Raw genomic sequence first — 20,486 nt, 5'->3', positions numbered from 1 at the left:
GTAACAAGATACCCTGAATGAATATTATCTGTTGGAAATAAGGCTACGCTGTACCAGGACATCAACAGCAGGTGAAGCGAGCTCGAAGCGAAGTCACTAAAGATGATCATAAGGAGGACGATGGCAGATCAAATCAAGAGAAAGAACCCAAATACCAGGAAGGGGAGGGCTTGCTTGTTCCTTTTAAAGATGATTCGCATGGGCGATTCATAGTAAACAAAGAATCGGCAACGTAGCGCGATGTTGGAGCTCAAATAAGGCTTCGTGACGGTATTGACAACCGAGGTGGAGGAAGAGTGGGTCTGAAATGAAGAGGGATACAAAGAGGGATATAAAGGGGGATATAAAGAAGGATATAAAGAAGGATATATAGGGGGATATAAAGAGGGATATAAAGAGGGATATAAAGAGGGATATAAAGAGGGATATAAATAGGAACAATACTCCTAATCGATTTGTTTAAACAAAGGCTTGTCCTTTCAGTTCGCTCGCTTGCTACTAGTCCGTACTTTGTATGTAGTATTTTCTATTTTCCTCTTTCCTCTGACAGGGAAATGAATATGCGCCCGCGGCTCTGGACCGAACTATTCCACAGCCAATGACCAGCTCCTGATGCGCCCAGAAACGTCATCGGGCGCTAAGATCCCTGTCCACGACGTTAAATGTCGAGCCAGGATTCAGAGCCAGCATTTGAGCATTTGAAGCCGGAGTCCCCCCCAACAAATAATTAATCAACCGCGACTCACAACCTGTGAATGTCCTCATTAATCCTTAATCCTCACTCCAAACCCAATCTAACACAACACAACACAACACCTTTCAACAAAATACAACCCAGCATCACCCATCTCAACCCAATCTGCAACCTGCAACCTGCAACCTGCAATCTGCGGCCAGACCGCTCTCCAACCACATTCCCATGTTTCGATAGCGACGAGGTTCCTCCTACGAACCCATCATGTCCTCCACAACTGCTCCCAGCGCCGCGGTGACCTCCTCCCGTGAAGCCTTCGGTGCAGGCCAATCCCAGCAAGGAATCAGTCTGGTGGCCTTCCTTACTGCGTTGGCCACGGCCTTGGTTATCTTTGGCATCCAGATGTTGGCATTTCTGCTGCTGAGGAACCGACTGGCACGCATCTTGTGAGATTTTACCCGCAGATGCCAGCCAGCTATCGATGTGGGCCATTGCTAACGTTTGTAGCAAACCAAAAACCTACCTCGTACCAGAAAAAGAACGAACAGATCCTCCGCCCAGGACGCCATGGGGTTGGCTGGTAGCTATTTTCCGATTTACAGACCGAGAAGTGATCAACAAATGCGGTCTTGATGCCTACTTCTTCCTGCGATATCTCCAGACGCTCCTCGTCATCTTCTTGCCCATGGCTGCGATCATACTCCCGATCCTGATTCCCCTTAACTACGTTGGTGGCCGAGGTTCACACTATGAGGAGGATGTCAAGGCGGCAGGTGGTAATGTGACCTCCACAACTATCGACGTGAAAGGATTGGATGCTCTGGCCTGGGGAAATATACGGCCAACACATACCCGTCGGTATTGGGCGCATCTGGTCCTTGCGATACTCGTTATCATCTGGGTCTGCGGCGTATTCTTTACGGAGATGAGGGTTTACATTAAGGTTCGACAGGATTACCTGACATCAGCGGAGCATCGTCTGAAGGCTTCAGCAACTACAGTACTTGTCAGTTCTATTCCATCGAAGTGGCTTACTCAAGAAGCGCTGGCTGGGCTGTACGACGTTTTCCCTGGAGGAATTCGAAATATCTGGATCAATCGTGATTTTGATGAATTGCTAGAGAAGATCAAGGAGCGAGACAAGATACATATTAGGCTAGAAGAGGCTGAGACGGAGCTTATACGAAAGGCTAAGAGGGCCCAGAAGAAGCAATTGGCAAAAGACGAGAAGCATCTGGCGAAAGAGGCTCGTCAGCCTCAGACGAAGGCGCAAAAGACCCAAAGATTAAGAGAAGAGAATGCGAAGGCTGATCAAATGGCCCAAGCAGGAGGAGTGAGCAACGCCGATCCCAACCATCAGGTGCCTCATACCCTTGAGGATGCTATTGACGAAGAGGAAGAGAGAGCGAGAGAGCAAGGTATGGAAAACGGGGTCCATACCGACGGTCAGACCAACTGCCAGGTAAACAGAAGCAAAAGCTACAGAGTTCCTCTGATCGGAAACGGCCTCGCCGCCGTCGGGCAGGGCTTAGGTAAAGGCTTTCAAACATTTGGCAAGGTGGGCGATACCGTTATTGATGGAGCTCGAAATGTCGGGAGAGACTTGAGTGACCAAGTTGAAACTACAAATGGGTTCCTTGCCATGGATGCACGATCGATAGCAGAAGACGATCCGTATGATCAGTATGGACGTTACCGTGGAAATGCAGCTTTCAGGCAGGCCGCTGCAGCTGCCGCTGACGATGTGCAGGGGCGGGACCAGTCACCCACCTCATCAAGGGTTGCTGGAAACCATGCACAGGATACGGCATACAGAGGCAATAAAACCCGACAAGACCATGGATTGGACGGCACTACCGATTACGAGGGCCGCGGATGGGAGTTCTTGAGATTCTGGAGACCACCTGCGGGAGGATTTGCTTCACCAGTGCCAACAGGATACGAGGAAGGTGACGGATTCCCGTTTGCCCAAGATGGTGGCGGGTCTGTATCCAAGGGAACAGGTCAAGACGAGAAGAAGTCATTTGTGGCAAAGGTCAAATCCGCTATACCATTTCTCGGCGGGCAGGAAGAACAACACTATCCAGTGGCATACAACGAGGAGTACAGAGAAGATGCACAAGGTGCCGCCTGGGAAAGATACTTGAAGGAAAAAGATCGACCGACTCACAAGAATCCGAAGCTCAGTTGGTGGCCTGGCTGGCTTACCTGGATACCATTCACAGGCACTAAAGTAGACTCGATCTACTGGTGCCGAGGAGAATTGGCCCGCCTGAACTTGGAAATTGAGATGGACCAGAAGCACCCGGAACGTTTTCCCTTGATGAGTTCTGCCTTTATCCAATTCAACCACCAAGTCGCTGCACACATGGCCTGCCAGGCTGTCACCCATCATGTACCGAAGCAAATGGCTCCAAGAACTGTTGAGATCTCCCCTAAAGATGTTATCTGGGACAATATGTCTATCAAATGGTGGGAGGCTTGGTTCAGAACCGCTGTCGTTCTCGGGATTGTGATTGGCATGGTGGTGCTCTGGACATTTCCTGTTGCTTGGACTGCTTCGCTTGCCCAGATTGAAGGATTGGCGCTCAAGTACAAATGGCTGAAATGGTTGACGAGGATCCCACGCAGAGTCCTCCAAGCTGTTGCGGGTGTACTGCCAGCTCTTACTCTCGGTATCCTGCTCGCCTTGGTACCGGTGATACTGAAGTATCTGGCCACTGTCCAAGGAGCACAAACAGGTGTGGCGAAACAGCGATCCGTCCAGAATTACTACTTTACATTCTTGTTTGTACAAGTTTTCCTAGTTGTCTCTATATCTGGAGGTGCACTGGCAGCACTTGGCTCCGCAACAGATATCACCTCCATTCCCTCGACCCTCGCGACCAACCTTCCGAAGGCCGCCAATTACTTTTTCTCCTACATGATTCTTCAAGCTCTGTCTACGAGTTCTGGAACACTGCTGCAAATCGCTACTCTGATCATGTGGTACATACTCCCAAAGATCTTTGATAACACTCCCAGACAGAAGTGGAAGCGGAACACGACTCTGCCAACCGTCACCTGGGGTACATTCTTTCCCGTCTACACCAACTTTGCCTGCATTGCCATCATTTACAGCATTGTTTCTCCCATCATCATCATTTTCGCCTTGATCACATTCTCATTGCTGTGGATTGCTCATCGGTACAATATGCTTTACGTCTCTCGCTTCGAAATCGACACTGGTGGACTGCTATACCCTCGGGCCATCAACCAAACTTTCACGGGTCTCTATGTCATGGAGCTTTGTATGTTCGGTCTGTTCCTTTTGGTCAGGGACGATGGTGGTGACCCCACATGTATCCCGCAAGCATTTATTATGCTCGTTGTTTCAATTTTTACGGTTCTCTACCAAGTCTTGCTCAACAGTTCCTTCGGCCCTCTTCTTCACTACCTGCCTGTTACCTTCGAAGACGAAGCCGTTCTTCGAGACCAAGCCTTTGAAAGAGCCCAAGCCCGTCGCCTTGGTCTTGTCGGAAATGAAGAAGAGGAAGAAGCCGACATAGCTCAACACGATGGCGCCATCGAAATGTCCAGACTGAACTCGACCAGCCGGCGCTCCAAGTTTAACCCCATCAATATAGCTCAAGGAGCAGGCAGCTGGGCCGCCGAATCCGGACGCCAGCTTAAGAACAAGGCCGGCCTTGGGCACGATACCAGCGCTGATGGTAACCACGAACACGGAGTCTCTCAACGTCCCCATCGCCGCAAGCGCCAAAGTGACATTGAAGCCCAGCAAAAGATCGCTAATGCTCTGTATGGAGGCTATCACGACGAAATCGAGGACCTGACGCCTGATGAGAGAGATGTGCTTGTTAGACACGCTTTCCAGCACTATGCTCTGCGGGCTCGGAAGCCTACTGTCTGGATTCCGAGAGATGATATTGGGGTCAGCGATGATGAGGTAAACAGGACGAGAGAGTTTGCGGGCACCAATATTTTGATTAGTAATATTGGGGCCGCGTTGGATGCGAAATCTAGGGTGGTGTATGGGAGGAATCCTCCGGACTTCTCAGAGATCGATCTGATCAACCTATGATCTGGGATCTGGGATCGGTTGAACATAGAGTTAATACAGAAAGAGGTTGTTACAGCCAGTCAATGGCTTTGGATTTAGCGACATGGCGTTCGGCTGGGCTACATGGGATGCATCGCATTCCTGATGGTTGTGGCTAACTACGGTACATTGCTTGAATACTCCGTAGATAGGAGAGATGACCGTGCGCCAACAAGGCAACCAGCTGCCTTTAGTATAGCGATAGATTCTAATAGACGCTTTCGAACTTCACATAGTCTGTCCCTTCATTGCAGTGGGAGAGAAAGGGCTACACAGCAAACGTAACTACGACATGCACTTGCAGTCCTGAGCACTGTCGAAAGCCCCATCTGTCTATGTTTCTGAATCCAACTTAAGGCATGTGCTTAACCAGCCGATAAGTTGCCCGAGCCGAACAGTTACATTGTCCTCCCATCCCCCCTCTGCTCTCCTCATCACACCCTCCCCTCCTCCGCCCTCCCTCTCCCAACCCAACCCCCAAAACCCACCGACAGAAACTCCTGCAATCGCTCTTTCGCAACTCCGCCCTCCGCATCATGCCATTCAGGAACCGATAGAAGTGAAAGTGAACGCATGTGAGGACCCTGAAGGGTGCACCATCGACCGATCCTGATATCTTTCGATGGATTTGAGTAAGAGCATAGCTGTTGGGACCCGAAAGACGAACTATGCCTGAACAGGATGAAGCCAGAGGAAAGAAACTCGGGTGGAGGCTCGCAGCGGTTCATTGCATGGAATTCTCTATCTCCGCGGTTGAAGAGAGCTCCCAAGTCCATATTCTATGAGCTTACAATATGTCCGAAGTGGTTTTTCAATTCCGAGTCCCCAACGCTGGAGCTGGCGGAGGAAGTCCCATGTTTTGCAGCATCAAGAAAGTCTTCCAAACGTCGACTCCCCGAACTTGGCCTGGATACTGATAAACCCGCTCTCGCTAACAATCTTTCCCCTATCCCACTCCCTGCCCTCGCCCTTCTTACTCCACTTGACATCTTCCTCACGCTTTTCACCCCCTCTCTCCCATTTGCTAACCTCCTCATCTGTAAATCCTGCAGCTCGTAAGCGGTCTGCACCCTGTTGTTTCCACTTCGTGCGGTCTCGCAAGGCTTCTAGTGCTTGATCCCAATCGTTCTCTTCATCGAAATCGAGCTGTACGTCGGCTGTAGGATCGTAGTTCGCTGAAAATCGGGAGTCGATTCCAGAGCTTTTCGACATGATACCGCGGCCTTTGCACTTCACTTCGGGAATTGGGGGTGGTCGAGGACCGATGATATCGTCGAGAGGGTCGGAGTCGTAGTCTGGTTCATTCGTTTGTTTTGATTCTGCCTTTGAAATTTTGCGCTCAGTCGAGGGAGACCGTCTGTGTCTATGCGACCGATGCGACCGATGCGATCTCTCTCCGGATCTGTCCGTCTCGGGAGATCGCGATCTTTTCCTCCTCGGCGATCTGCGTCGAATCCTGGTTTCATCGTCTATATCTCGGCGTTCCCTGGGTGATCTATGTCTTCGTCTCTCTCTGTCTTTTCTTCTGTCTTCGGAAGGGCTTCTGTCTCTTCGAGAACTTCTGTGATCTCTAGACCTTCCACTTCCCTCCCTACCCTCATCCCTGTCTCTCTCTCGTTGGCGCTTCACTCCAGATGTCTCTTCAGGCTTGTCCTTCGATTTCTTACTCCTAGGCTTCTCCCCATCCTCACTCGAATAATTAACCGTCTTGCCCTCCATATTCCCACGCTCCTCTCTCTTTCGCTTGGTAGAGCGTCCTCCTAGGATAGCCGCAATATCACCCAGCTGTCGTCTTCGTATATCAGCGCCTGCAACAGTCTTCTCTCGGGACGTAACGCTAGGGGCCAAGCTCTTCAGCCGGGCGCGGGACTCCGCAGCTTCTTTCGCGAGAAGCGCCGCATTGTGGCTGTCCGTGTCTTTGATGATATTTCTTAAGAATCTCGTATTTGGCTTGGGCTTGTTTGCTGGAGGTCTGCCAACGTTAGACTGGTATGTGAGCTGTAGAAGGGAGGGGTACCCACTTGGAGCGCCCGAAGGCTTCTAAGCCTACTGAAGAATATTTGATCGAGCTCTCTTTCGCATCCTTTGCTAGGAGACTAGCAACATAGTCATCTGTCAGATCTTCGCCTGCCATGGTGCTGAGCTGTGGGTGAGGGATGGTGACTTAGAAGTTGGAGGTTGCATGGCTCAGGACAGGCCGAGCCCATTTTCTGCCGAGTGGCGTCATTTACTCGACGGGCGGTGAGTCAGTTAGACAAAGGCTGTGGCTTGAAAGTAAACAAACCGATCGCGATACAATTTTCGAGGGTAATCGTACATACAAAGCCGCCGCAAGACTCTGTCGCACAAAATCGTCCATAGCTCACTGGGCTTCGGTGATTAAATCCATATACAAAAACTCGAGTCATTCCCGAATACATACATTACAACCTACGCGTTTCCGCCAATCCCACATCCGTCCTTGCAGCAGAGACCTGGGAATGCACCCAGAAGTTCGGAAAAATGGCACAGTCTCACGAGGAAATCTTAGAGGTACTCTTGGAAGCTCAGAATGGACACGAGCTATCTATCATAAAGCTCAGTGAGCCTGTCTCTGGGCAACTGAAGCAGAATCCGGGGGAACGAACTTCCGACGTCTCGGCGGATGTATTCGACAACCCAACTCCTGCAAGTCTTGAAGCGGACCTGTCGCATTACAAGGTAAACCGAGCAGGTAGTCTATACGAACATAAGCCGTTAACTGCCTACAGGAACTCTTCTCCAAACTTCGGTTCTCCTACCTTGAACAAGTCACCAAAGAGAAATTCATACGCGCCATTGTAGGAGACCCACCTTTAGTCGTCGAGCATCAGGAGAACGTCGAATTAGAAGCATCTCTTGCTGTCTCAAAGGCAGCCCTCAAGTCCCAGAAGACTGAAGTAGCAGATTTGGTGTCCGAATTGGAGAAGAGGGGTCGGGAGCTATGTAAGAAGTACGAGAATATCCGGATGCAAACCTCGCAGCTACAGAAACTGCCACAAACAATCCAAGGCCTCGAAGCTAGTATTAAGGAGTTGAGAGCAGTGCAACATCCAGGATCGAACCCGAGACTGAATATGCCGTTAGAAAAGACGCTCGCGGCTGTTGAGGAGCGTGAGAGGGAGCGTGCTGAGCTGGATAGACAACTGGAGCAGTTGCAGGTTATGGTTCCGAGAAAGACGAAGGAGTTGGAGAGATTGAATGCTGAGTTGCAGCCACTAGAGGCTAAGAGACTTGGCAGTACTGCTTCGGCGAGGGAGGCAAAGAGAAGAAAGGAGGAAGCCCTGGGGGGCGTGGGTGATGATCTTGAAGAGCGAGGCAGATGGTGGAGAGGAGTCGAGAGCGGATTGAAGGGCATGCTGGGTGTTGAGAACTGATTTCAGAGCTTGAGTGATACGGTATACCAATGGAACGGAGGCCGGCGTTTGGGAGGTCAAGAATGATTTGAAGACGTTTTATGTTGTATTTGTGACAGACTCTTCTATTGTAATGTCACTGTGAAGAAGAGTACTTAAGTATAGGCTGCAATGTCACCATGCATCACCGGCACATAAGGATCACTCGGCCGGAACCAAGTATTGAAATCCGGAGAACTCCACAGGGACTAAGGCCTCATGATGGGTGAGGACCTGCTCGCTCCGAATTACAAGCAGAGGCAATCGAATATTGCATTTCTGAATGTCCCAGAACTGCTCGGGCAAAGTTGAATCGATAAGCTCACTTTCGAGGGTCTGAACTTCTTGCGGCGAGCTCTTGGAGCGGCGGGCCTTGCATCTCAGTGCACTTGCTCAAGCTCGCCAATCTTCCTCTTCCGTACGTTCATCCTCATCATCATCGCGGGTTGCCCGGTTGTCCGAAGCGTCTTCGTGGGCTGCGAAGGACTCGAGGCTTGGAGATCCTGTATGTTGGTATGTTGACTCTTAAGGATGGAGGGTTGAGAAGATCGTGGGGCAAGAGAAGTCAGGCAGGAAAGGTCGTGCGGGTCGTGGTCTCTACCGAGATGGCTGCGGGCAGAACCAGCCTCCCGACCCTCTTGGCCTTCCAAACTCCACCCATTCACACCTATCTCAGTCTTTATATTTTATTCTCTTATTTGTATGTATTGCCTGCAGCTGCCGTGAAAAGAGTACAGAATTCAGTTGGGACAGTTACCTATCAAAAGTGATAGTCCATTACATATACCTAGATTTCCTGGGTTCTACTGTGATCCAGGGGATCCAGAGTCACGTGATATGCTATCACTGTTCGAGACTAGCGCCCACATTGAATTTCAATCTCGATATGCGCCCCGCATATTGAAAATGTCGAACCTCATCATCAACATCAACGACCCAACGTCAACGACGACAACCTTTCGACAACCACCACGACAAATAGCTCATCACAGGCACGATGACGAAGGGCACGGCTTCATTCGGTGCCAGACGTGCGTACTTTTTTTCATTTCTGTTGCTGAATAGACGGGAGCTCGCGACCCTCCTCGTTTTTTCAGCCTCCTTTACGGACCAGAACCGTTTTTTCGGCTTGTCAATTGGATCTGAACTGACATTTTACAGACAACAAGACGCACACCTTGTGCCGTCGCTGCGGTCAGTACTATCGACTCATATTAGAATCGCCTGGATCCAAAAGATAGAGGGGTGTCAGACGAACGGGGTAACCCAGAAGACTCGAGGACTGACATGTTGGAAATCAGGTCGCCGATCTCTCCACATCCAGAAGCACACCTGCTCGTCCTGTGGATACCCTGCGGCTAAGATCAGACAATGTACGTGAGACTGATTCCGGTGGATATGGCACTGGATTGGCACAAACAGGGAGACTAGGTCTAACACGAAGTCAGACAACTGGGGTGCGAAGGCCAAGCGCAGAAAGACTACTGGTACCGGACGGATGCGCTACATGAAGGGTGTTCCAAGAAGATTCAAGAACGGCTTCCAGACCGGCGCACCAAAGGACGCGAAGGGACCTACCACCAAGTCCGAATAGACTGATCATCCGCGGAGTTGAACCGGGGAGGGTTTTCTGGGGTGATTTGTTCATGATGTCTCGAGGCCTACGTTCACGCTAGCGAAATGCCATGAATTGCAAGAATGGGCTTCGACGCCGGGTGATCTGTGAGGATATCACTGGGCCGGTTTCTTTGGGGTTCACGCATTGCTTCTACGGACAGGGAACGAAAAATGAAATCGCTCAGGCAAAATCAAATGAGCCAACTATTCGTGGCACAGAGTTGAAGAGGGATGTGGAGAGTGATTAGAATTGCAAGTCGCACTTCAGTCTCGTCTATCAGGCTTATTGACCTCTCTCGAAGACTTTCACCCCGCCATCTCCGCCCACAAAGAACAGCAGTTCTCTCTCTTCCATCCTTTTCTGGATATCTTCCTTATCCTCCTCCGTTTTGTCCCCTACTGTGACCCTCAGCACGCCACTAACATCCCTTGCGGTCCCGGTATCTAGCAGCCTCAAACCCATGATGAAATCCGCTTGGTGAGCTGTATTCAGTAAAAAAGCGGCATGGTCCAACTCGAGAGGCGTGTGGTGACCTGATACTAGTGGTTGGTCGGCCGAGATGGAAAGAATGGTTGCATGTACATCCTGCATATTATTTAGCAGGGCACTTGATGCTTCGAGATGCTACATACTTCCCTCAAATCCATCAACATCTCCCCCACGTTACAGGCTCCGATTTGCTCGCTCCCAGCCGCTATCAAGAGATCCAACTGGTCGATCACTAGCAGTACTTTGCCGGAGCCTGGGCTATCCCTCAATACCTGAATAGCAGTTTGGATCTCTTGTGACACGTTTTCAAGCTTTGGACTGCTCAAACCCCGTTGCTCAATTCCCTTCGAAGCAGCGACATTCTGCCGCGGAAGAAACAGCCCGCTCAGGCCATCTACGAAAGCGAATCTTTTCTTGAGAGCCAGCTTATCAAAATCCAAACCCTAAACATGCTTTATCAGCCGTAATTCTTCTCCAAACCTACCACAACGTCTTAAGCTCTCCCCAGACCAAGTAAATGAGAAATGAGATTTAACAGCATACCAATCTCCTGCCGCCCTCCTTCCAAAAAGCCAAGTCCCTCATAAAGCTCACCAACACCACCTTCGATTCATCCTCAACGGCACCAGAGGAACCATCTGAGCCAGTCAAAGAGCTATGAAGAAATCGCAGGACGAGCCAATTCGAGCTGGCGCCCAGAACGCTAGTCAGGAGAATCAGAGATGCTTCTGAGGGGAGCGCTAAGTATGGCTCAAGGAGCGGTGGAATTCGTAAAGACATTTTTCTCGTTGTGAATATTTTTTTGGGCGAATATCTGGGGGGTTTGATTTCCTTCGATCTTTGAACGGTGGTCGAATTTTGCGGTGCTAAAGCCAAGGCGTATCACGTGTACGATGATGTCGAGCTCTCATTCGTTCTAGATGGGAGTTGGAGACTTGGAGTCCGTCGAAACTCTGGGTTCTTCTGCTTCCTGGGTGTATACATATACATATACATATACATACACATATACATTGTCTCTATGATCAGGGTAGTTCTTGTTACCAGTCGCCTTCGGTATCATTATTGTTAATGATTTTTACTATATCCGTTCCATATTAATACAAGGCTTTCCTTCCGCTGCGTCCTCGCCACCTCATCCACATGGACAGTCACGATAGAGCGGTAGCACACATCGCTGCTACCATTCGCAAATTTCATGCTCGAAAAGAAAAATTCCGAATATACCATGGATCGACAAACAGTACTCGTCAATCTCAGTACCAACGAGACCGAATGGTAGACACCTCAACACTCAACCATGTTCTCAAAATCGACACCAAGAGCATGACTGCTTTGGTTGAACCGAATGTTGCCATGGATGCTCTTGTGGAGGCTACGCTACAGCATGGCTTACTTCCCCCAGTTGTGATGGAATTCCCAGGTATCACGGTTGGAGGGGGGTTTGCTGGAACGGCGGGCGAAAGTTCGTCATTCAAGTATGGGTTCTTCGATCGGACAATCAATTGCATTGAGGTGGTTCTTGCCGATGGAGATGTCATCAAAGCTTCCGCAACGGAGAACTCTGATCTATTTTATGGAGCTGCATCTTCGTTCGGGACACTGGGCGTCACAACGCTGCTTGAGATTCAGCTGGTTGAAGCCAAGACCTACGTGGAGTTGGACTACCATCCCGTCACGAGCATCGCTGAAGCTCAGACTGTGATTGCTAAAGCCACAGAAGATACTACTACCGATTATCTGGATGGCATTATGTACTCGAAAGACTACGGCGTCATTTGTGTCGGACGACTCATGAACGAAGTATCGCCTGGCAGCAAAATCCAACGTTTCACCCGCCCAACTGATCCATGGTTCTACATCCACGTCGAACGCCTCATGAAGAACCGCAAATCTTCTGTCAAGGAATCAGTCCCGGTTGTTGATTATCTCTTTCGCTACGACCGAGGAGGATTCTGGGTCGCGAGATACGCATTCAAGTACTTCATCACACCTTTCAATCGTATAACCCGCTTCATTCTCGACTACTTTATGCACACCAGAGTCATGTACCACGCTCTACACCAAAGCGGCCTATCCTCCTACTACATTATACAGGATGTAGCAATCCCATATAAGGAAGCGGAGACGTTCATGTCCTACCTCGACACGAACTTCAAGCACTATCCGATTTGGCTCTGCCCGCTCAAGCAAAGCGGAAAACAAATAGCATCGACACACAGCCTCCAAGTGCAGAAAACCAATCAGCAGAGACCGGAAATGATGCTCAATTTCGGAGTGTGGGGGCCAGGTCCTACGCGGCGAGAAGACTTCATACAGTGGAATCGAGCGTTTGAGAAGAAAGTCGATGCGTTGGGTGGCCAGAAGTGGCTGTACGCTCATACCTATTACACGGAAGAAGAGTTCGATGAGATTTATGATCGGGAAAAGTACGATGCTTTGAGAGAGAAGTATAACGCGACGTATCTGCCGAGCGTCTATGACAAAGTGAAGGTTGATGTCGAGAAGGAGCAGAGCGCGAGAGAGGCGTCGTGGAAGGCGAGGTTGGTGGCGCTATTCTGGAGTATCTGGCCGCTCATGGGTCTCTATGGGGTCTACAAGGCTATGATGGGTGGGGATTATCTGCTGCCGAAGACGAAGAAGAAGGCTGCGAAGGATGCGTGATTGTGGCTGTTTTGATTATTGTTGTAGCAGGGACTGTTGCGTACAAGACGGTTTTATCCTCTACAATCGGGTAGGCGAATGTCAGCTGGTTTTCAATGTCAAATAAGCTATTTCAGTGTCCCAGAATGACTTTGACAATGGGTCCGACGTGCAGCAAAACCCCTTTGGTCGTGGAACAGGTGAATCCTACCCTACCTCTTCTGAGAGAGAGCTTGGATTCGGTCTTCGCCGCCTCAATGCCAATTTGGCTTCTCGATGTTCCAGAATGATGTCGACAATGGCTGCGACGTGCAACAAAACCTCGCTTCGGTCCTAGATGAGTGAAGTCGGATATCAAAAGTGATTTTACCAAGAACCGGGTGTGCATGTTAATCATGACTTCTGATTGTCCCAAGTCACTTTCGACTATGGGTGCGATGTGCAACAAACCCTATCGTACCGAGAAATTTGAGTTTCGCGCACTCCATCAGCTATCCAGGATGTTTCATCGTCTGTACAAGTAAACCAACGCCGTACCATCGCCACAAGTTAGTCTATCCCAAGAATGTCATGTTTCAGTCAAGCCCTAGAACTTCCTCTCATGTACCAGTCGTCCCTTGACCCATACAGCGAGAGTATTCCGGTCATCCCCATTGAACACCCACTTCGCAATTCTCTCATCCCAAGTCTCCCACCCAAAAATGTCAACCGGACCCATATCACCCTTCTCCTCCCCACCCACCACCCCCATCCCAATAAGCTGTGCATCCCACTCCATTCCCACCTCAAATCCTCCAATCTTATCGGCCAGTCCCACTACTTTTGCTCCTCCTTTCGTAGCAAGATATAAACCCTCCTCCGCGCTCAACTTCGCCATGTCTTCGCCTCCCATTGCAACGTGGTTGCTAACCAGCGCAGCCTGTCTCACAGCTTCGAGGACACTGGGACTATAGCCACCGCTCATATCCGTGCCAAGTCCCACATCGACACCTTTATTCAACATCCATCTTACCCTCGCTGTGCCTGAGGTAATTGACGAGTTGCTGACCGGGCAATGACTGATTTTTCCCTCCCTCTTCTTGATGAGATCAAGCTCATCTTCGGAGAGGTGAATCGCATGAGCAAGGATGGTTTTAGGACCAAGCAAGTTATGACCATCGTATACCTCGGTATACGAATCGAATTCCGGGAACAAGGATTTGACCAGATCACACTCGTTATTGTTCTCCGAGATGTGAGTTTGCACGGGCAGATTCGTCTCTTTCTGCAGCGCACCTAGACCGTGCATCAACTCGCGCGAGCAGCTAGGAGCAAAGCGCGGCGTTATGATAGGTGTGATGAGAGCATTAGTAGGGTCAATACCAGCAATATGTGTAATCGTTGCTCTAGTATCCGCAAGCGATGAAGCAGCAGACTCATCGCGATAGTAGTCTGGTGCAAGGCAATCCATACAACAGCGGCCGATGAATGCCCGTTGACCTTTTTCGAGGCAGAGATCCGCGAGCAGGTTGGTGGATGGCACGGAGATGGTGGCGTAGTATGAAGCGGTGGTGGTTCCGTGAGAGAGCGTGCGTTCAATGACTCGGCTGTAGACTTTCTTTGCCTTTGAGGCTTCTGACAAGCTGCTTTCCATTGGGAACGTGTAGGTGTTCAGCCAGTCGAGGAGGGTGCTCTTGCCAAAGATCCCGGCGTTGGGGTATTGGGAGGCGTGGATATGGGTGTCTGGAAAACAATCAATACTTATCTCTAGAATGAGGAAGCTATAAATACCAACGAAGCCTGGGAAGAAGAATTGTCCTTGTTGAGAAGTCCACACAGAAATCTCACCAGCGGTCCAGCCGAGCCTGGGGAGGACGATCTCCTGGACCTTCTTTTCGTCACAATCCCTCTCAATAGCAACGATCAAACCCTTCTCGTCAACACACACAGCCGAATCATGGAGAAATTCCAAGTTCCCTAGAGTTTTGCTGTGTACAAAGCTGCCCAGGAAGAGGGTCTTCTCACTAGTGGGGGTGGACATGACAGGGCAATTGTCATTTATGGTTTTTGAATTTCCAGAAGTCGTAAATAGTTATGAGGACAGCAGTTCTGCTTAGGACAGTCCCCATACAATGCGTAGCAGAGCTGAGGATTGTCAGTTGTTTGTGTTTACGTGGTTCTGAGGGTCCAGCCCATGTTTTGCTCCCGGAGACTTCCTGCTTGCCTCTTTTAGGGAAGGCGCGAATTCGGCTACTTAACGCCGATATCCTCTGCTGAATTTCATAATACCGAAGGAAAAAAGGAAAACTACACAGACTCCTCGGGTTAAATATCACGATTGCGATAGCCGCTGTTACACAAAAAAATACAGTGGCACAAGGGTCGCCCATGTTGTACAATTTACAAGTCTTCATCTAGTCGTGTTCCCTATGATGGGTGGGTATTCCCAAGCGCCGTCCATGGACCCTCAACCAAATACGCCAAATTATTCGAAATCAAATGCTGGCTCTTCTCGGAGCCATAGTCCTACGCAGGGCTTTCTTCTCCTCCGTCTCGTCCATCAAGGGCAACACTCCTTCATCCCGCATCTTTGCCAGATACTCCTGCCCAAACTTATACCCTACCTGGTATATCTCATCAAACTTGCCAAAGTCCAGCGTGCCATAGTTGTCAATAGGAGGGCGCATGTAATGGCAGCCGGGGGTCGTCTTTGCTCTTTCCAAAGCATCCACACTTGACACATATGCAAGTCGTGCTTGGATTTCGGCAAGTGTGGGTGGGTTTGGAAAAGAAGAGAACGGATTCCAGCGATTTGCAAAGGCCCAGAAACCCGACAAAGAATCTCCAAATGTCTGTGGTGTATCGTCGTCCAGACTGCCCACGTCGATAGCGAAGATAACGTCGGCTCCTAGTGACTTCATGTGCGAAACGGTTAAATTGTCAACATAGCCCCCGTCAAGAAGCATACTTCCTTCATCACACAGAGGCGGGAGAAGTCCAGCAAGTGACATGGAAGCTCTGACATAGCGCCATGCATACCCACTTGTGTGAATCTCAGATCTACTCTTGCTGATATTGGTTGTATTACAGTAGTATTCGAGCCAGAGATCTTCGATCTGGGTGTTTCCGAAAGCTTTGAAGATACCACGATTGAATTCGTGACCTGTTGTGTAGGACGCAGATGGATAGGTCAAATCCAGAGCAAACCGCCACATACTCGCCATGCGTCCGGAAAACTTCTTTGCTCGGCCGTACATAGGCACTACATCTGCATCGCGAGCATACAATGCACCGATAAAGGCACCGATGGACGTACCTCCGACGATGTCAATAGGAATACCAGCTTCTTCGAGAGCTCTGATAATTCCGATATGTGATATGCCCCTGGCGCCTCCGCCACCTAGCACAAGACCGATGGATTTTCCGCAAAGGCGTCGAGCAATTCTATGGAAGTCGCCTTTGAAAGGCGTCTCGGCGGAGTACAAAGGCGTCTGTCGAAGCCTCCGAGAAGTATACTTCTGGATTTCGGCCTGTATGACCTGGACCCGTTGCTTTAATGCCGATCCGAATTTCCTTGCCTGCGGATGGACAGGTGCAGAGCTTGAGCGGAACGCCATTTGAACATGATGGTGGCCACCGTTGATCCAGACACGATTGCGCAGCCACGATCGAGTTAATCCTTGAGGTGCAAATCTGTCTGCGTGCAGCAAGACCAATTCTTTCCTCGCCGTAGTCTTCGTACCCAACAAGAAACGCTCAAACTCGCCAATTGCAGGTGAGCCTTCAGCTAGACCAACAAGAAGAATGCAATCGGCTTGGCTTACGCAAGTTTGGGTCCAGGGGGCATTGACATTTGTGTCTGGAAATTTTCAAAATTAGCTTATGGATGTCTCAAATATTCATGAAAAGGGTGGAGTAAGATTGACTCGGCAGAATACAAGACTTATTGTTCTTGTAATTTTGGTCCTTGTTTTGATATCCAGGGAGCAACTCGGGGTTAAAGAAATCCTAATTATTTGCCATGCGAGAAACCGAGAACGGACAAGTCACTTACCAGCAACATATAGAACCAGACCATATTTCTCCTCAAGGTCAGCGAGATACTGCGAGAGCTTCAGTTTCCCCATACGACTGAAAGCATGTCTTCCAAGATGATTAAAAATGGCGGATTGATTGAGCGAAGTGACCCCATTGGTTGCCCCAATCTGAGTGAGGGCATTCATTAATCGGCTAGCGAATTCAACCACAGGTACGCCGGTAGTGACAGGTAAAATCGCCACAGTTCTCAAGTTTACCGTCGAGGATACCTTATTGTTGGTGGCTCCAGTCGTCTTCTCCTTGCCTTGAATGAAGACTGGATCTTCAACCAAAGACCGCATCCTGGATGCTATGATCTTGGAGATCTTGATCGTGATGCCTGGATGTTCTTGAGCGAGACTATTGAATAGAGTCCGTGGAAATTTTGCGAGCTCGGTATCTCGAATAGCATGGAGCGTAACAGGTCGAGTCGATTCGGTCATAACCTCAAGCTCTCCGACGCTTTCACCCTGACCGTATTCACCCATAACCTTCTTTCCAGCTTCTTCATTGTTGGCGACGGCGCGAAGTCGACCGTTTAAGACAATGTATATTGCATCACTCTCATCTCCTTGATGATAGATGACCTGACCTGCATTGACTTGAACCCACTCAAGAGCGAAATCAATATGAAGTATGAGTCGTGGCAAAAGGCTAGTCAATCGCTTTGCCATAGTTAGGAGGACGACAGGGTATTTCTCTACTATTCTCTCCAGGGAGGATCGAGGCAGGAAGCCGACATAGACGTCGGTTTTGGCCACGACATCAATAAAAGAGCGATATGAAGAGATCGTACCAATGTAGCCTGCGATCCCTCCCGGTTTTATGAGCGCGAGGCTCTTCCGGCCCGGGGACTTACGCTTTTTGCCATCGCCTCCATCATTTCCTAGAGCCGAGCCAGACGTGCGGGACGATCCTGTCCGAGTCCGGGATAGAGGAGACAGCGTTTGATCTTTAGACCTTGGGTTTGCCGAACTCGGATGCGAATGACCCAAGACGGTGGATTGTGATCTGTCATCGACAGGAACAGTGACATCCAAGAACCCATCAATCACATAATATAACCCGGGGTTGCGTTCGCCCTGTTCTACAAGAATCGAGCCTTTTGGGAAGAACACGATCTCCACCTCATCTTTCAACTCGCGGGCGAGACCTTGCGTGCTAGGAAAGCCTCCAACACTCATACCACCGGAAGTCATGGACTCTGTATCACCATCCGCTGATCCTTCGTACGGGTCAATGAAGCCAAAAGCATTGTGGCTGAACACTGCTTTCTGCCGCTTTTGGTCGTACGAGACCAGCCTGGGTGAAGCCTCAACTGAATCCGACATGTTTAGAGCATTCTTTGTATTCGTCAAACCAATAGCCTTGAATATGCACTCAAGAATGGATGACCGAAACATGCTGTCCTCATCAACTGAATCCTGACGGTGGAGGGTCTCCCTCGGATTGATTGAGCTGTTGAATGGATTGAAAGACCGCTGTTGAAGAGGGCTTTGAGGATCATGCTGCCAGATCTTCGGCCCCGAGACGAGATTTCCTGAAGAAGACCCTAGGGTGCTGAGTCGTCGACCGCCGTTGCGAGACATTTGTATATTGGTGAGGAGGTCTCCTGGACTTGGGCTGCCGCCCGTTTCGCTGCGTCGTGTGTGCTCTGCGTTGAAGGTACCATGAGAAGTTTTCTTCCCAGATAATACATGTAGAGTGGCTCCCTTTCGGAGACTGTTACTTGATCGACTCCTTCGACCAGTGCCCGAATTATGCAGTGCGATACCTTTGCTACCGTCCTCTGGACCAATTCGTTCGCGTTCCCTATCAAATTTTTCCTTCAACCTGCCTAAGGCATCGCCGCGTAGGAAGTTTGGAAGCTCATATGTCGTATACTTGTTCATATGTTTCTCGGTACGCAGGACTTCGCTTGTCAACCCAAGATACGAGTGTGCTGTAGCCAAGGTGACCCTTTGCAACCTGGTTAGAATAACCTGAACAATATGTGCGGTAGCTTTAGGGTAAATTCTCGTAAGGCGACGAAATGCACTGGCTGGAATAATAGCAATAGTAGTATCGACGGTTGCGCGGGCCACGATATCCGGATGAGCAGAATTAGTCTTTGCTCTTCGCGTCGTTGGTCTTGGCAAAGGCTTCGATTGCTCTTCTGGGGTATCAAGAGATAGAGGTGGGATTCTAGGCAATTTTCCTCCTCCGATAGAGGTGGGCATTGTAGAAGATCTTCGGTCTCCAGGGGTGGGTTGGTAATTCTGGCCTGGGGCACCATAGATAGGGCTTGTTGGAAGTGATGGTGGCGTCTCGTGATGAGTGTGGGCGAATGACAAACCAGCACCCGATGGAAATCCTCGATGGCCATGCGCTGACGAGGAGCGGCTATCCACTTCATCGTCTTCGTGTCTAAGCTTGACGTCTTCTGTAAAAAGGGACAGGATTGAGAAAAGGGACGACATCGGAGCTCCATTCCTTACTTCCGTCAACAATTGATATCCCTGCTGCGTACTTCGACGATATTGCCCCTCCCCACTATCAGAAGAATCATCTGGATTGAACCTTGGTTCAGAGTCTGAGTCCCTCGTTTCCCGGGAAGATTTCACGAAGATCTCGACGAGGCCATCTACCACAAGACAGAAGCCTTTTTCCTCTTCCAGATTGAGGGTCTCTCCAGCTATCAGCTTTCTCGTTTGCATGGTCCGAGTAAGCTCGTGGAATACAGGTCTTTCCAAATATCCAAACACCTTGATGGCGCTCAAAAATTCGTCTAAGTAGTTGGAGAAGCCGGACTTGGAACTATCCTCTTGGTTTTCAGGATATAAATCTATCTCGGGCTCTTTTCTTTGAGGCTCAGGAGGCAGCCGAGCATACATATTGAGGAATCGGTAGCGTACAAACCAGCTCATGGTCGACACGAGGGCAATACCAATCAACATTCTGTATGGATCAGCAAGAGTGAAGAAAGCTAGGAAAAACACTGACAATGTCGTTGCATTCATTGTGAATGTCAAGCTCGTGGAGAAAATGGTGAAGAGAAAAGTCGGCATAGTGATAGTCGCAAATGTGATCAGCCAGTACAGGATGCCTGGAATGACCTTGACTGTGAACAGTATCATTCGACTCAGGAGGCCAAACCAGGAAGACTGAGTAGCCTGCTCCATGGATGTCGCGTTGGCCAAAGCCAGGGCGGAGGGTGTTGCGGTCGTCATGGCATTTGGCAAACTTGTGATGGCCTCGAGCACTGAGGAGGCTTGTTCCGACATGCGAGGATAGACTGCTAGATGGATTGCTGCACAGTTTCAGCACCGGCAGAGCTGACAGCCACTCTGATTGCTCATCCCTTAGTTTTTAGTAAAGCCAATCTCATTGCCCGAGCCGACTTGGGTCCGGGAGTTGTGCTATGTTGATGTCGAATTCGGTGAAAATGATGGGGTTGAGGTTTGATGATGTCGAGAGAGCCACCAGCCAAAGCTT

General features: G+C 49.8%; 8 protein-coding genes across 8 annotated transcripts; 4 read left to right on the top strand and 4 right to left on the bottom strand.

Moving 5' to 3' along the window:
* Positions 1-958: 958 nt before the first annotated feature.
* On the top strand, positions 959-4,775 carry L3040_006128 (uncharacterized protein; the record flags this gene model as incomplete). Its single annotated transcript, XM_007288434.2, has 2 exons — positions 959-1,140; positions 1,202-4,775. 2 exons carry the CDS (start codon positions 959-961, stop codon positions 4,773-4,775), a joined length of 3,756 nt encoding a protein of 1,251 aa, XP_007288496.2.
* An 885-nt stretch (positions 4,776-5,660) lies between these two features.
* L3040_006127 (uncharacterized protein) lies at positions 5,661-6,927 on the bottom strand (the record flags this gene model as incomplete). Its single annotated transcript, XM_066156568.1, has 3 exons — positions 5,661-6,088; positions 6,389-6,765; positions 6,815-6,927. The coding sequence occupies 3 exons, from the start codon at positions 6,925-6,927 to the stop codon at positions 5,661-5,663; spliced, it is 918 nt and encodes a 305-aa protein (XP_066011303.1).
* Positions 6,928-7,295: 368 nt separating this feature from the next.
* L3040_006126 (uncharacterized protein) lies at positions 7,296-8,188 on the top strand (the record flags this gene model as incomplete). Its single annotated transcript, XM_007288436.2, has 2 exons — positions 7,296-7,493; positions 7,544-8,188. The coding sequence occupies 2 exons, from the start codon at positions 7,296-7,298 to the stop codon at positions 8,186-8,188; spliced, it is 843 nt and encodes a 280-aa protein (XP_007288498.1).
* Positions 8,189-9,203: 1,015 nt separating this feature from the next.
* On the top strand, positions 9,204-9,800 carry L3040_006125 (uncharacterized protein; the record flags this gene model as incomplete). Its single annotated transcript, XM_066156557.1, has 4 exons — positions 9,204-9,237; positions 9,368-9,400; positions 9,508-9,579; positions 9,655-9,800. 4 exons carry the CDS (start codon positions 9,204-9,206, stop codon positions 9,798-9,800), a joined length of 285 nt encoding a protein of 94 aa, XP_066011302.1.
* A 306-nt stretch (positions 9,801-10,106) lies between these two features.
* On the bottom strand, positions 10,107-11,093 carry L3040_006124 (uncharacterized protein; the record flags this gene model as incomplete). The annotated part of the gene is made up of 3 exons (XM_007288438.2): positions 10,107-10,409; positions 10,457-10,756; positions 10,857-11,093. 3 exons carry the CDS (start codon positions 11,091-11,093, stop codon positions 10,107-10,109), a joined length of 840 nt encoding a protein of 279 aa, XP_007288500.2.
* Positions 11,094-11,588: 495 nt separating this feature from the next.
* Positions 11,589-12,977, top strand: L3040_006123 (uncharacterized protein; the record flags this gene model as incomplete). The annotated part of the gene is made up of 1 exon (XM_007288439.2): positions 11,589-12,977. One exon carries the CDS (start codon positions 11,589-11,591, stop codon positions 12,975-12,977), a length of 1,389 nt encoding a protein of 462 aa, XP_007288501.2.
* Positions 12,978-13,542: 565 nt separating this feature from the next.
* L3040_006122 (uncharacterized protein) lies at positions 13,543-14,976 on the bottom strand (the record flags this gene model as incomplete). The annotated part of the gene is made up of 2 exons (XM_007288440.1): positions 13,543-14,678; positions 14,727-14,976. The coding sequence occupies 2 exons, from the start codon at positions 14,974-14,976 to the stop codon at positions 13,543-13,545; spliced, it is 1,386 nt and encodes a 461-aa protein (XP_007288502.1).
* A 454-nt stretch (positions 14,977-15,430) lies between these two features.
* L3040_006121 (uncharacterized protein) lies at positions 15,431-20,221 on the bottom strand (the record flags this gene model as incomplete). The annotated part of the gene is made up of 3 exons (XM_007288441.2): positions 15,431-16,794; positions 16,990-19,949; positions 19,995-20,221. The coding sequence occupies 3 exons, from the start codon at positions 20,219-20,221 to the stop codon at positions 15,431-15,433; spliced, it is 4,551 nt and encodes a 1,516-aa protein (XP_007288503.2).
* Between the last annotated feature and the right edge of the window lie 265 nt (positions 20,222-20,486).

Source organism: Drepanopeziza brunnea (genome assembly GCF_022702325.1).
Source record: "Drepanopeziza brunnea f. sp. 'multigermtubi' strain 214-2 chromosome Unknown ctg10, whole genome shotgun sequence".
In the NCBI taxonomy this organism is placed as follows: Eukaryota; Fungi; Ascomycota; class Leotiomycetes; order Helotiales; family Drepanopezizaceae; genus Drepanopeziza; species Drepanopeziza brunnea.
This window is presented reverse-complemented; position numbering and strand designations above follow the sequence as displayed.